Source organism: Scophthalmus maximus, chromosome 15 (genome assembly GCF_022379125.1).
Source record: "Scophthalmus maximus strain ysfricsl-2021 chromosome 15, ASM2237912v1, whole genome shotgun sequence".
NCBI classification, from domain to species: domain Eukaryota; kingdom Metazoa; phylum Chordata; class Actinopteri; order Pleuronectiformes; family Scophthalmidae; genus Scophthalmus; species Scophthalmus maximus.
In genome coordinates, this window is record NC_061529.1 from 13,208,680 (window position 1) to 13,223,521 (window position 14,842).

Consider the following 14,842-nt stretch of genomic DNA (forward strand, 5'->3'; position numbering starts at 1 on the left):
GTATTGATCTTCTCATCTAGCTCCGGGCAAGAAAGCAAAAAAGGCAAACTGTTCAGCTTTTAAAGCAATTGTTCTAGATTCATCTCGATGCACTGCTGTGCAGATATAGGACCAGGGGAAAGACCAGTGGAATATCTGGATGGGAGTTCAATCTTGGAGCACAGACCGTGCCTGGAGGAAAGCGAGGTGCGGTTGAGACAGGTAATGCGAGGTCAAACAGAGGCGACGTTGGATCAGCACTACGTTACCGTCAGCATGGAGAGCAGACCGTCATAGTCTGCGTTCTCATGCATTATCTTCAGCCAAATATGTCGGTAGGCATTCAGGAAGTAATTATTATTTTTGTGCCTGAGGGGATGAGGTACAATAGAGTGTGACACTGAGGAGGCAAAGGCTGAACAGAGAGACAAAAGAGAAAACATGACATTTGAGTGCGTGAAACTCAGAAGGAGTCAACATCATCCGGAAGCTCCACATTCAACCCTCAACATTCATTACTCTAAATGAAAAACAATGGGCTGTGTCTGCATTGTAAATACTCGCTGATAATTACTAGCTACGCTGGGTCATATTTCACTGTCAACAACTCTGAGTAAATGAGTCATGCTGTCAGGAGGGCGGGCAGCATTGTCTGAGCACATATTGAAGATGACCACCCCCAGGTTGGGCCTTATAATTGTTTTCCTCCCTACTGTAGCTCGCTGCCTGACGTCCAGTGATTGAGTTACAGAGCAGCGGGGCATGAAATTGCTAGTGTCCCTTTTTTTTTTCTCCTGTTCCTTGATAACAGCTGCAGGCCACACATTTGTCCTACAAACGGAGGGAGGGGGGCTGTGCATTAATGCAGGGTCAGAACCAAGGAAGAGAGAAATGAGAATCATGAGTCACACAGAAGAAGAAGAAAAGTGTGGCAGTATTTGGCCAGCAAACATAGAGGCGATGCTGCAGCACGTTGGTAGACAATTACACAGGGAGCGCTCTCTGCTACTGACAAATGTGGAATATCATTCTGGATTCATGATTAATAGATAAGGCTGTTGAGCATCCTTTAAGACCTTGTGAAGAAGAGGTGGCGTGTAAACGCTGTAGGTGTGACAGTGTACAGTACTACCTCGGTAGATTATAAAGTGGAGCCATGCGGAAGCAGGCCACAACCGCTCTCTTCCTCTGCTTGGACAGCAACTTCTGCCAAACACATTTTTTGGATCTCAGTGGCTGCTCCACCTAATGGGTGTAAAAAGAGGCAGTGTTAGGATTATCAGTCAATGCTCTGGGCCGAATTGTAAACCGGGCAAAACAGAGCAAACTAAAACATTGCTGAGAACGGAGAACGAGCATTTTCATCAGCAAATGCTGTTTCGGTTTTCGGTGGCTCACCCCCTAAGCCTGCATAACTTCATATTCCCTGTACGTCTTTCACTGCGCTCTGCATGAAATCTATACACGTTTGAGCCTGACCTGCTCCAGGTTGAAGACAGCAGCGGAGATCCTCTGGATACGGTCCACCACCCTCTCAGGGTCCGATAGCCCCTCACTCCTCATCACAATGTCCTTGTACAGGTTTAGCTGCCACCTCACTGCAGGGTCCTCTGACTGGGAGCGTGTCACAAAATGTACGTGAAACACCAGCGTGTAGTCTATGGAATCTAATAAACACTTTTCTGCCACATTGATCCTAAACCGTTCACCTTTTCTCGAAGATGCAGATTCTGATGGATGTGGTCTTTGACCTCGTCATCTGTGTCTCTCTGTTGAACGACAGGAGGCAAAATAAAATCATTAGATACAACCAACAAATAGGAGACAAGTGAAAACCCTTTCTCATTGTGAAATGCAGCTGGTTACATTTTTTTTTTTTTTTAAGTGTTGTTGTTTGAGTGTCATAAGATCCATGTCAAATGTGTGGCCAGTGTACGGTGACAATAAAAGTAGTCTCACCAGGAGGTAGCGAGTCTTGGCCAGCGATATGAGCTCCTGATCCCCAGGGGTGCACATGTTGAGGCCGATCGGCAGCATCTTCTTCAAAGCAGCTACGATCAGCGACGTCTGGATAGAGTAGAACTCACCTCGCCTTTTCTTGTGTTTCCTCTCCTGGTCTTGTCCTCCAGACTGAAAAAAACAAACAAATAAAAACCCTAAATCATGATGCTAACTCCAGGTAACTCACAATGGGGAATTTAAAAAAAGGTATTAGGCTTTAATAAGATGGTGTTTTAAGGTAATGTTTTTTTTCACAGTAGGAGTACTCAAACTGATTTTGAACAAAAGCCAAAGGCGACATTTCTGTTTTAGTGTGAGACCAGACTAAATCTGTGCCATATACATGTGTACGCCTAAAATCAAACACACAATCAACTACAATAACACAGAAAAGAAATGGAGCACAGCTTTGCCTATTTGATAAATGTTTATGTACTCGCAGTCATATATTCATGGTTGAATGGACTTATTTTAAGTCGCTTTGGACTAAAGCTTCTGCTAAATGAACGTAATGTAATTTAATGTAATTTAACGCTTGAGGTGACTATTGGCCAAACACGTCAGGTTGCCACAATCCATCTCCTGCACTGACTGTTTTCCTGGATGTTGGTACATTTACACACAACTACAAGTGTGATCATCTGCTGCCTGACGCAGCTTGTTGAAGTTCCATCATCTATAAATCAAGTTGACAGCGACGAGGCACATTGTGAAGATGAATAAAACGTACCTTTGACATCTTGGCTTTATTATCCCCAGTTAAGAAGGAAAGGTTGTTGATTTCATTTTGAACCACAAAGTTCTGCTCCTCTCTTTTGAAATTCTGAAAAGAGAGGAAATGGCAAAGAAAGACGCCGTCAATATATTGTGGCAAAGATCTAATTAATGAATTTTAATGTGTGTGAACTGGAGATGAATGAACTTACATGTGACTTGCACCAGAGAATAAATATCTCAGCGACCATCCTGAAGAGCTCATTGGAGTCAGCATCGGGTTCTTTCAGCCACCGGGACCTGCAGTGGCAGAGGGAGATTAATACGGAGAGATTTGCACTTTTTCTGTAAACACTAACATCTGCCCCATCTTCGCCCTTAATATATACTTTAAAGAAACTCCATCATCAGCAACTCAGCAGAGCTTACCTGTTGTTGTCCACGTAGCGGATGAGCATGGGGTAGAAGGCATACAGGTCCCTGCAGAGCACGGCAAACTCGTCCAGGATGAGCAGCTCTGCCTCCTGGGTGTCCCCCTTGCTGTCCGCCTTCAGCAGCTCCTCCTCAGCCACCACCTTCACTGTCTTCTTCTTCAGCTTCTCCAGTGTGGGCAGGAAGTGGCTCTTCAGCAGGTCTGCACGAGCCTTACCGATGATGGGCTGCACGTACACTGAACAAGGAAAAGTAAAATAAAATGCTTAAAATGTGAGGTTGTATCAGAAAGTTGCCATGATTTCAGTCATGTCATGTTTTTTTCTGTTGCATTTAGCATCCCTAATGGGAGCAACACTATTTTTTGGAATAAACAACAGGAAACAGGGTCATCAGCATCATTGCTATACAAACAGTTGAGAGTTGTCCACACAAAGCTGAGTAGCCACTACAGGCTGACATTGGATTAGTAATTCTGCCTGTGAGGATGATATGGTATATGGTATGATATGTACAGTACAGCTACAAAAAGTTTGAAAAATATGAAAGGAATGAGACAGTTTGTTGCACTAATGCAAAACTAAATAACGAAGTGAGGAAATCTGGAGTGGCCACACGAAAAAAACTTCTCCACCGCATTCGTTCTTCCTTATTTATCGTGAGCTGTCACAGCAGCCCATTCCCACCTGCGATCCTCTTCATCCAGGAGGCTTCATCGATACCCAGATTGTTGTTGAGGATCTTGAGGATGTTGCCGAGAATGAGGCTGAGGTGCTCCGAGGTGACGGTGGTGCAGCAGACGCTGCCCCCGATGGCCGGCTGATTCTCGGGCCCCCTCTCCCACCAGTAGGACAGATAGTTACACAGCATGGGCAGCACCACCTCTATGACGTGAGGCATCTCCGTGTAGCGCGCTCCGGACTCAGCCATGTCATTGATGTCCTTCACCAGGCCGTCCAGCTGCGGCATCCCGGGACACATCTCTTCAACCGAGTCCGGTATGCCAAGGACTAAAAAACACCACAGAGGACTCGTGTGCAATTCAAACAATGTTTAGATCGTTTAAGTTAAATTTTCATACACAACATTTTCTTATTTTGTGAAGAAGATATATCTGAATAGCATTAAAGCACAGCATGTGTGCTGAGAGAATTAAGTGTTTATTCTCCATCATAATAAAGTAGATGTTTGCTTTGACCACTTCTTATTATGAACTCTTATTTTAGGAATAATTACAGATGACTCACTGGTTCGTTCCCGGGCACTCTTGGTGTTAAAGACCGAGCACGGGTTGTACGTGTTAAGCAGCGGCTCCAAGAAGGCCACAGGCATGGCCCCAGCCAGGGTGGCCAGACACTGGCCGAGGGCCGGCAGCTGCCTGGGGGACACGGAGGGTGAGCGTTGGTGAGAGTTGCACTGAATATCAGTGCACTGAGAGGTTTTAATCAAGTGTTATTTACACATTAATGTTTAAGCGTCGATACCTCTCTACGTAGATGTTTTTTCCAGTGCCCAGTGCGTAGAGGCTGGTGAGGATTCGATAGCAGGACACTTGGACGTCATCCACTGGAAAAAAAAATAAAACAATAGAAAAACTATCTTAAATAAATGAAGGCATATCACCTCAGCATTGTGGAAGTGCCTCATTGTTATGCTAATTCCTAACTGTAAGATGTACATTTGTGTAAATTAGTGTGCGACATACTGTCCCAGTGTTCAATAATGTTAGGATGTAAAAAGCATGTAACCATTGTATCATGACAAACTAAACATTGACGCTTGACTCCAGTTTTTGCACGAGCCTCTCAGGCAACATGCTCGATCTTTTCTCTCGCTGTCAGGACTCACGCAGCAGGTCGACTCCAAAGTGGTACTGGGTGATGTGTTCAAACAGAGCGGTCAGGATGGGGAGCAGAGCCACGGTGGTGTAGTTGATATTCTGCGACACCCCTTTCATCTGCGAGCGGGAGTGAGTGAACTTCCCGTGCTTCAGGTTCTCGAACGTCTTCTCCAGGTCCTCTGCGGCGTTCTCGAAGAACGTCCTCAGGCCCACCCGCACCGTCTCCGAGCCCGACTTCATCACCGTCCTGTTTGCGAGTGAAAGAGAGCGTGTTGGACGGCCGATGGCCAAAAAAGGAGATATGCAAGGACAAGGCTATAATAAACCACTGGGTATAACCCCCTGTTATGCAAAGGACAACGCTCACATATGTAATAACTTCACTGTCACAGGGATTTAGTCATGAAATACGAGACACGGGTGTCATCCTCACCACGCTGACACTGAAACATAAATAATTTTATTTTTCAATTCTTATGACACTGGAGCAACATTGGTGCTCAGAAATACTGTATGAAACTAGAATATCTCAACGCATTAATATGATTAGTCTTTTAATTTTCAGTATTTCACAGTTCATAGCGTTGCTACACAAATCACCCATCGTTAAGCCTCGATGTTTCCCAACAGGATGGAGCAATGACAGACAGAGTCTGGGGCATCAGCTGTAGCACAAATAAGACACAATAAGCCTCATTAGGTGTGAGCTGCATTAACAAACAATACACTGTCTCTAAAGGACACTAGAAGCCTCGGGCAACATGCGCCACTTGGAATTTGTTTTGCTTATTTAAATGCCAGAGGATGCTCTTTGTTAATGCCAGTCCCTCCCATGGGACAGTGGAGGAATAAACTATTGAAGAGAAAAACATTCCAAGTCATATTACTTTACAGGAGAAAACAGAACTGGCTTCTCAAACTGTGAACATTTAAATGTATTCACTATCAAACTGAGGGCTTATGTTTACATGACTCATTTATCATTTTCTAAACTTTTCACTTCAAGGAGAAAACTCAATAGGTGCCACGTTTCCATTGTGAGTTTGGAGCTCTGCCAAATGTGTACCCACCTGGTGTCCAGGGTGTGTGCCAGGATATGCAGACAGCTCACCATGGTGGTGGAGTCGCTCCCTACAAGACGCCACGAAAAACACAAAAGCGATCAATGTACTGTGATCCCCAACTGTTGAGCACTTTCTTGATCTGAATGGAGCCGAGTTCAGGACTATGCACAAACTATGTATTTTGAGGAAAAAGTATCATCATTTCAGTGGCGCAAGGTGCTGTTGTTTGTTGTTTTTAAGGTCGTCTCTGCAGTGTTACAGATACTTAATGTTACAGTTTTAAATTAACTTGTGTCTTACACAAGACGTTGGTGGTGCGCTTCGACCACATGAGCAAACTTCAGACATGATAAAATGATAAACACCCTTGTCCACATTCACGCGTGCACACACACACACACACACACAAACGCACCCACACACACACACACACACACCTGAGCAGTCAGCAGTGATGGGCTTACCAAAGAGTGAAATCCTATGTCTGACAAGAGCTGCCAGTTTACAAAACAGGCTGGAGGTGTGAAGGTTAGAAAAGGGGGAGGAAATCAGAAAATCAGTCAAATTCGCTGAGAGAAGATTAGGAATAAAGATTGTTAGAGATTAAGATTGAGTAAAGAATATTTCTGATTTATGGTCATGCTGTGCTGCTGCCTTTGACTTTGTGAACATGTACCTGGTGACCATCTCCTTCTCCTTGTTGGAGGCGTAACCGCTGCTGCTCAAGTTCTTACTGGGCGAGGAGAGGAAGTAGAGAGAGTGGTTCTTGAAGTACTGATCGATGAGCGGCAGAAGAACCTGAAAGAGGACAATGATAGTGACAAGACCGAATCAGGTTGATGATCGTAACAAAGTCGTGTGAAGTTATTTATACATGTGCAGAAGTGGAACCTGTGTCACTTTCTCACTTTGGCAAAAAACTTAATTTCTTGTTCATGAGGGGACCTGTCTGTTTTTCCACTGGCAGCCATGGACTCTGGATTGAAAACAGGAATTAGTATTCTCTATATTGGGTAATAACACAACCTCATACATGTGATTTGAATTCATGTGTGATATTCTCATACCTAGATGTGCGATGAACTCCTGAGCCGAGTCCACATACTTGAGTAGCTTCTTGAGGAACCTATAGGCAAACCTCTTCTCCATGGAAGAAGAATCCTGCTCCAAGTCCTTCAAACCTCTGCAGCACAATAAGATGTGGGCTATAAATAACACTCGATTTGATAAAGGACTCCCTTGACCACTAATATGGTAAATGGAAAAGTTAGGAGGTCACAGAAAGTTTCCGCAACGCATAAAAAAAAAGATAATGATATTCAGTGACATTCTGTGTGTGTCTACCTTGTGATGCTGTAGCCATTGATCTGCAGGAAGCGAAAAAGGTCCTGGGCCTTCTCCCGATCACGAGCCTTCTCCTTGGCTGTCAGCGTGTCGTAGGGCACCAACAGCGGGTGAGTTCCTCCGCCTAAGACACACACACACACACACACACACACACACACACACACACAATCCAGTGTTCAGGAAGACTTGATCAGTCCCTGGTCTCTCTCACACGCACTCTTCCTTTCTGCTTTTTCCTGATGCCCCTGTATGATAAGACTAATCACCTCTGCTTCCAAGGTCACTCTTTTTCTTCTTGGCCCAGATGTTATGATGATTTTCAGCCACTAGCTCCACCATCCCCTGGGACCCGAAGGCCAAAAGAAGAAACAAACAGGGGATCTCAGCGAGATGTGTTCAAAACAGGGGACGGTTTGATGTGAGACTTAGCGAATGCGGGGCCTCTCACCTGCAGTTCCCTGGATAGGACCACGCTGCTGGTGTCTATCGGGCTCGGATTGAAACCGTTTGCCTGGTAAATATTCAAACAGATGCAGATTTGCAGTGAGATACACATGGATGATAAGCGGGTTAGCAACAAAATCAACTTTGTGTCCTCAGTAAACACTGTCTGATCTGCATGTTTTCAATAGACATGTAATGTTTGTTAACAAGTGGTACAGTCCTAATAGCAAACTCAACTAAAAATAGAAAACAGAATTAAAATATCATTTTTTTTGAGGGGGTCTGCTGATGTTAATATTTGTTTGAGGCGTATCTTTTTGTACCTGCGAGGTCTGAGAGATCTTTCTCATTTTCTCGTTCTCCCGCTGCTGAGACATGCTCTCTCCATCCTTGGTCCTGTCGACGCTCCAGCCCATTGCCAGCATGCTCTTCAGGGACTCTCTGATTGGCCATCTGTAAATCTCCTTCTCCTGAAGACACAGAGACAGAAATGTGGGAACAGGAACTTAAGCCCCGATGCTTTGGGTTCATCTCCTTCACAAATGAGACGTTCGACGTACTGCACCTTCTCGGTTAGAGCTTTGTAGGTCCTAAGCTGAGGGTGAGTCTTGGCCTTCTCGTCAACACAGTCTCCGTATTTCCATCCCAGCAACACCTGAGGCGAAAGGCACAGATGGATGTACAAGGGTGAAAGCAAACCCTCATTGCCTTCAGAGTCCCCAAAGAACATGAATAATCGTTCAAAACACTGAGAAAGAGATTTAGTAAACAAAACATATTAAGGAATCAAGAAAAATTCAGTTCTTGTGAATTTTAATTTTGACAAACAAAAAGCAGATGGCAGAAGAGAGTCGAGGGCCTTGTTGTCAAATTGTTGTCATCATGCCCAGAGTATCTCTTTCATCCATAACTAAAATGAGCCATCATCAAAGGGAACAGGGCTATGATACTGGAAAAAAGAACAATATACAGTAAAGATATTGATCTGAATTCCTTTTTTCTTCACTTTCATGCAGCAAAGAAGCTTTTCAGCGGATTATTGTTGTGTGCAAAGTTTTTGGCATGTCCTCCCCTTTTCTTACAACACGTCCAATAATGCACCATTTAATACCCATTTCCCCCTGGCGGACACTCTTATCTTTGGCCTTACCTTCTCTGCAGACCATTTCTCATGGGAGTGCTCGGCATATTTGTTGGCAAAGTGCTCAAGCTTCTCTGGGACAGCAATGCTGGGGAGAGAGAGAGAGTGTGACAATCTGTCATCGTATGCAAAGGCATGATACTAAAGTCATGTACAATCATGTACTGTAGGTAGGACACAATACGTGTCAGGGTGTACATACATATATATACATATATACTTGATATATATATCCCATTGACATCTGGCTCCAACATGGCTTACTTAGCAGTATTGATGGGTTTGGGGTCAAAGTTGCCCTGAGCATCCACCGAAACAGACTTTTCCACAGTGGTACTAATGGAGGCGTCCACATAGTCTGGTGGCAAAGCTCCAGCTATGGCACTGAGGCAAGGCATGGCCATCTTGAATAGCTCTGCATCATATTTCTGCATTGGGGAGGAAGAAGGAAAGTTACAGAGTGAAACACAATATTTATCTCCCGAAATGTTCTCATAGTCCGATTCTGCAAATAGCCTTTTTAATTTAACAAACACAAGTAATGTGTTTAGCTCTTCATTTAAGCTGGGAGTTAAATAAAGCCATACAGGCACTCTAGTCTGAAAGTAACAGGAGCCAGTGACAGACACGTTAATAAAGAATTATTCTAAAAGCTGCAGAATCAGTGTGGCTTAAGATCAATGATTGTCTGTCCAGATATTGATGCTCTCAGGCCGGCTCTTTGCACAGCCTCCTTTCATGAGTGTGCATTTAGAGAGATGTGCTGAGTCCGGCCATCTGCATCGCAAACAGACCCCAACACGTTTGTGCCAGTGAGTTCCCTGCATACGTGCACGGTGATCAAGACCCTGCTAAAAACATAGGTCTCTATCTTTAAATCACAATTTTGCAGTTGATTAATGTTAAGGCAAATTGCTCAGGAGATAATGAAGTCACGACAAAATTGCAAAGGACCCTCCTAGGAAGAAAAAAAACAAACACCTTTGAGGATGCTGCACATGAGTGACTCCTCACCTTCTGGGACAGAGAATCAAACACTCCCCAGAAGATTTTCTTGGTGAGCAGCAGTTCGTCCTCGGATGCCGTGCCGTAGCTGCCCCATCCCGACGGGAGGCAGTAGTACTTCCAGTTCTGCTCATAGTGGTTGGTCAGCAGCTGGAGGACACACAGGAGGGCAAAGGGCAAGACACGTGGAGTCATGAATATACAGAATATAGTGGACAGGGCGGTTAACCGCGTCTTCAGTAACAGGCAACACGCATGTAGCCTGTATATGTTCTCACAACCCACTGGCCCACCAATTCACAGACCAGTCACAATGTATTACATCTCTATTATTCTCTCTGTTGGCGAGACGGATGGCGTGGAGCAGTGAAACCAACAAGCCTGTAATCACACAGTCCAATACTTCAATCTCCTTGTTTTCCATCATCTGGCTGCCCACCTCTTCCACGCTAGATGATTAACACCACAGGAGTAGTGCACCTGTGTGTTTGTGTGTGTGTGTGTGTGTGTGTGTGTTTGTGTGTTCGCATTTTATATTACATGTAAAGAACACCTGCACTCGAGCCAGTGGAAATAAGCCGTTGTTAGCTCCCAGCCGAGTTGACAATCTAATAAACTGAGGTAGCAAAGCGTGAACAATGCAGCAGCCACACAAAGAAAACAAAGGCCAAGGTAGAGAAGAAAAAAAGAATGAAAAGTCAGAGATTGAAAGTATCAACTCATAGCTATTCAGACAGGAATGAACTTAAACTATATGTACGTTAAGGTATGGCAAAGGGAATTTAAAATTGTTGTTTGTTGTTGTTTTTTTAAAGGAAGAAAATTGTTGCCCTACCCTGAGAGGCATCTTGCAGTATTCAGTCAGCAAGGGCACATCAAAGACGAGGCGGTGCAGGAGCTGCTGAAGCATGGAGGGACGGAGGTGTCTGCAGAATAAGGTGAAAGAGAGATAAGAGCACTGCTACCCAGGGCGGCCTTTAACCGCTAATCTCCAGACTCATTTTGTCACGCTGTCTCTGGGACATTCAGGAAAACCGGGCAAACAAGTTGCAGTGAAAAAATGCACACAAGCTGACAGGTTATTATAAAATGCACTGTTGGTCATTGCTATTCCTGCCAGGTGAGACACCGCGAGCGTCTGATACAGAATATTCACAGTGGCTTCAGAAACATTCAGTTCTAATGAAAGGAGCGTGCTCTCGTGCTCCTCACTTGCAGACAGCCAGCAAGCACTCCTCTATGGCATCCCTCTGGGCCTTTGTGAGCGAGCGGCCCTTGGAAAGGCGATAGATGGTGTGAAGAGTGGAGTCGATGAGGCTGGCGTAGTGCTCGGTGCCGGCGAAGAGAGGAGCGCAGCGCGTGAGGAGGGGCAGCATGGCCGAGCCGATGTAGCGGTTCATGGCCAGGGCCGTCTCTGTGGTACACAGCACCTCCTGTAGAAAGACAGGACAAGGGTGACAGGTCGTATGGGATGTGGTTAACATTGTACATAACACACAGTGATTTTGCTCATCCACCTTTGGTGCCCTGAAGTGCAAATCATAACGATAAATGGGAAAACGCAACAGAATAATCACAAAAAAAAAGGTAAAATACAACTGCAAATCAAAAAACACAACAAAGGGATGAACCAGAAAACATATTTGCCGTTGTGTTTTGTGATTTGCTAATGTGTTCTCCTATTTGTTGTGATCTGCACTTCAGGGCCACCGTAAGAATTAGAGCAAAGAACAATTGCATTAATCGCCTGAAAATAAACTTGAACAGCAGCGTAATGAGTATAAATGGCTGCCCGATATTATTGATCCTTTAACGCCTTGATGAAGTCCATGTAACAGAGGGTTGGCCATTCATTATTTATCCCCCTTGTTTTTTCATCGGCTTCACCCACCGTGTCCAGAGTGGTAGCAGCCTTCAGATCGGGGAGGAAGCCCACTTCGAGCAGGTGAAGCAAAAAGCTCTGGTCCTCAATACCGTACACCCTGTCCAGGAACAGCACCATGGGGGCCTTGTGGTCCGGACAAAAGCAGGCGGACATATCCGGCTCGGTCATTGACCCATCTGAGAGATTGAGATGGAGGAGAAGAAGAGGGACAAGATTTTGCGGTGTGTAATCCATGCAGGTATGAACAGACGACAGCACAATTGCTAAGTTTTAGGTTTTTTTTGATCAGGGGAGTCATGTGTATTCATTACGCAGAATGCAGCAGCATGTGAATGAGAGTTTCTGGTGCTGTCCTCACTCTTGGCCGTGTGACAGAGCTTGTGTGGCGGTGCTTACAGCAGCAAATTTAAGAGGCGAGCCTTTCCATGCCTATGCAGATCAATCAATAGAGCAAGACAGCTCGCTATAGAAATGATCTGGCTTACTCAGAGCTATGGGAGTGTGCAGTAAAATGTTGCTCTGATTAAAAGGGCATGAGCAGTGAAACGTAATCAATAACCCTCCCCCTTGCGCCGAATGTGCAGAGTTTCGTGGCCGTCGTGTCTGTGTGCGATGCGGACGGCATGATTGAAAACACAGCTCTGATGGATGTGTGAATGTGCGCTGACAAGTACCTTTGTTGATGATGGGCATTTTGAGTGGTATGCTGATAATTCCCACCAGGTCCTCGGTCGGCACCAGAGAGCGCAAAATGGCGCGAATACGCAGAGCTTCGCCTTTCCCCTTGTTGATGAGCTAGAGGAGAGAAACAGAAGTAAAAATAGGGAAGATCTATCCGAGAAAAGCTGCACAATTCTCGAAAACGTACATGCATCTCTGGGGCGCAACGTCCCAAAAGGTCAATGAGCGCAGAGTAGAAGGACATAATGGCGTTGCCCATGTGAACCACCTCCTCCTCATCGTCCCCATCAGCAGACCTAACAGTGTCAAAAGGCGGACAGTAGAGGAAGAAAAGGTATAGAAAAGAGGAAGAGGTTTTTTGAAGGGCATCGCTGCAAAGATGCAAGTCAAAGGAGATGGAACAGCTAATCTTAAAGGGTAAATCCTCAGCATTGATTGTATAAGCTTTGCCTGATCTTGGTTGGCTTACACGTCGGAGCTGACTCCATGGACGGAGCCCGGCAGGTCCAAAGCAGGCATCTCAGAGATCTTGATGGCTTCTTTCATGGCAGCCAACAGGCCGTTCCCTCCCTCGCCCCTCAGGGCGGGTCCGAAACACTCCGGACGACGGATGAGCAGCTTCACCACGACGCTGGAGTTCTCCTCCACGCTCTCACCTGGAACACAAATAATATGGACGGGTGGGAGTAAATACAGACCAGCAAGGACATGAATAATTAATGTCAGCAGAGAAATACGGCACATTCACTTTCTTTTGGCTCTAATACACAGCCTCAGGCAAAAATTTTGAGGTGGACTTTGCCTTGAGCAATAAGCAGAAAGAGTGAGTTAAAAAGAGGAGACCTACCGTTGACAAAGACAGCAAACCGTAAGAAGGAGAGGTAACGTTCGCCTTCAATGGGGTTCCAACCAATGTCTGGATAACCTTTAGCCAGAAGCATCGGACAACTCTGGAGACCACATCCTGCCAGGTAGGTGACCACCTACAGACACAGCACATGCATGAAATCACATATTGCCCAACACATATACGGCTTTTATCTAAGCATTCTAATCCAACCACACGAGGTACTTTTAGCTTAAGTATCTCCTTATTTAAAATCGGTTTATGCATGCGTCTTCCACAAATTTCAGTTGACTTCGTCTCTGTATACTGTACAGTAAAGTCGTACCTTATCCAGATCAGGCTCTTCCAGTGCCAGAGCCAGGCCGTTGTTGTCCATCACAGAGGAAGCAGCCACATCTAGAGGAGTGGAGCCCCTCATAGCTGGTGAAGCTGCAGCACAAAGCACAAGGTCAAACTACTTATCGTCGATTTTAACTCACCTAATGTCCACAGACAACCACAGATGGTGTCTGTGTTCTTGACTGAACATACAGTGTAAACAGCAGGGGGTGGTGTTTCCACTCTTTCCAAATAAATAACAATAGCTCTAATATTTTGGTCTAAAGAAAAAAAAGATTTCACTCTTACATTTTGTTTTTAGTTTGCTTATACTATCACGTAACATGGCAACACCTGTTTAATGAGCAGGCTGTGAAGTGTGTGTGCGTGCGTGTGTGTGTTCCTTCATGAGTGGGTGCATGTGTGTGTGTGTGCATCCAGGGGAGACGCTCTCTCGGCCCAGCGGGGCACTCGCTGAGACTGTGGCGTCGCCGTCTTCTAACAGAATGTGAGACGAGTCGCTCTCTTTGCAGTCGGATTCCCGGCGCTCACAGACTCACAATTAGTCACACGCGTCCTCCGAGGTTGGAGCCTAATGCACGTGAGCTCAGAGGTGCAAAGCAAGACCTAAGGTGGCGGAAGTGTGCAAGCTATTTTGATGAGGATTAGATTTAGGAATGTCAAGCCCTTGCTTCACAGTTTCAGCAACCATAGGACAGCTTCATAAGATTTAGCGGAAGCTCAGCATCAGTAGTCGGTGGACTAGAGACAGAGAGCTTTACCCACCTAGACCCACGCTGCTGTTCTCCAGGAGGTAACTGAGGTGGTCGAACATGGCTTTCTGGTTCTGGCGGCTGATTCGACAGAAGTAGCACAGGAAGCGACAGCAGCTGGCCACCATCTTGGGGAAGGCGATTTCCTGTGGGGTGGCACAGACATACTGAGTAGGGTCAAACATGGGACCTGTTTGCATTTGTAGAACAAGATATTTTTTAGTGAGACCTCAACCAAGACCGACAGTCAAATGTATTCACGGACAACACAAGTTGTACAAGAAATTTTGTAGAGGCTAGTTGCTTCATTCCAGGATGATGAATTTACTGCAATGACTTCCTGCATGTCTTTGTTCCTCATTAACTTCTAA

The 14,842-nt window shown here is 45.3% G+C and overlaps 1 protein-coding gene across 3 annotated transcripts in view; it reads right to left on the reverse strand.

Moving 5' to 3' along the window:
- The window catches only part of LOC118285745 (ryanodine receptor 3), a 91,231-nt gene that overhangs the window by 16,477 nt on the left and 59,912 nt on the right, over window positions 1–14,842 (reverse strand). For all 3 annotated transcript variants that reach the window (XM_035609536.2, XM_047337536.1, XM_047337535.1), the window contains 33 exons: window positions 14,485–14,617; window positions 13,706–13,809; window positions 13,381–13,516; window positions 13,003–13,189; window positions 12,721–12,829; window positions 12,527–12,647; window positions 11,859–12,028; window positions 11,180–11,400; window positions 10,803–10,893; window positions 9,977–10,117; window positions 9,227–9,390; window positions 8,972–9,050; window positions 8,387–8,476; window positions 8,145–8,291; window positions 7,826–7,888; window positions 7,644–7,719; window positions 7,375–7,498; window positions 7,098–7,213; window positions 6,939–7,006; window positions 6,707–6,828; window positions 6,495–6,544; window positions 6,037–6,097; window positions 4,975–5,213; window positions 4,611–4,692; window positions 4,374–4,504; window positions 3,813–4,136; window positions 3,124–3,364; window positions 2,907–2,994; window positions 2,711–2,803; window positions 1,939–2,109; window positions 1,689–1,748; window positions 1,459–1,593; window positions 1,112–1,224 (listed from right to left, as the gene is read on the reverse strand). In XM_035609536.2, the coding sequence (XP_035465429.1) occupies window positions 1,112–1,224; window positions 1,459–1,593; window positions 1,689–1,748; window positions 1,939–2,109; window positions 2,711–2,803; window positions 2,907–2,994; window positions 3,124–3,364; window positions 3,813–4,136; window positions 4,374–4,504; window positions 4,611–4,692; window positions 4,975–5,213; window positions 6,037–6,097; window positions 6,495–6,544; window positions 6,707–6,828; window positions 6,939–7,006; window positions 7,098–7,213; window positions 7,375–7,498; window positions 7,644–7,719; window positions 7,826–7,888; window positions 8,145–8,291; window positions 8,387–8,476; window positions 8,972–9,050; window positions 9,227–9,390; window positions 9,977–10,117; window positions 10,803–10,893; window positions 11,180–11,400; window positions 11,859–12,028; window positions 12,527–12,647; window positions 12,721–12,829; window positions 13,003–13,189; window positions 13,381–13,516; window positions 13,706–13,809; window positions 14,485–14,617 (4,250 nt within the window). The remainder of the gene's footprint in view (window positions 1–1,111; window positions 1,225–1,458; window positions 1,594–1,688; window positions 1,749–1,938; window positions 2,110–2,710; window positions 2,804–2,906; window positions 2,995–3,123; window positions 3,365–3,812; window positions 4,137–4,373; window positions 4,505–4,610; window positions 4,693–4,974; window positions 5,214–6,036; window positions 6,098–6,494; window positions 6,545–6,706; window positions 6,829–6,938; window positions 7,007–7,097; window positions 7,214–7,374; window positions 7,499–7,643; window positions 7,720–7,825; window positions 7,889–8,144; window positions 8,292–8,386; window positions 8,477–8,971; window positions 9,051–9,226; window positions 9,391–9,976; window positions 10,118–10,802; window positions 10,894–11,179; window positions 11,401–11,858; window positions 12,029–12,526; window positions 12,648–12,720; window positions 12,830–13,002; window positions 13,190–13,380; window positions 13,517–13,705; window positions 13,810–14,484; window positions 14,618–14,842) is intronic.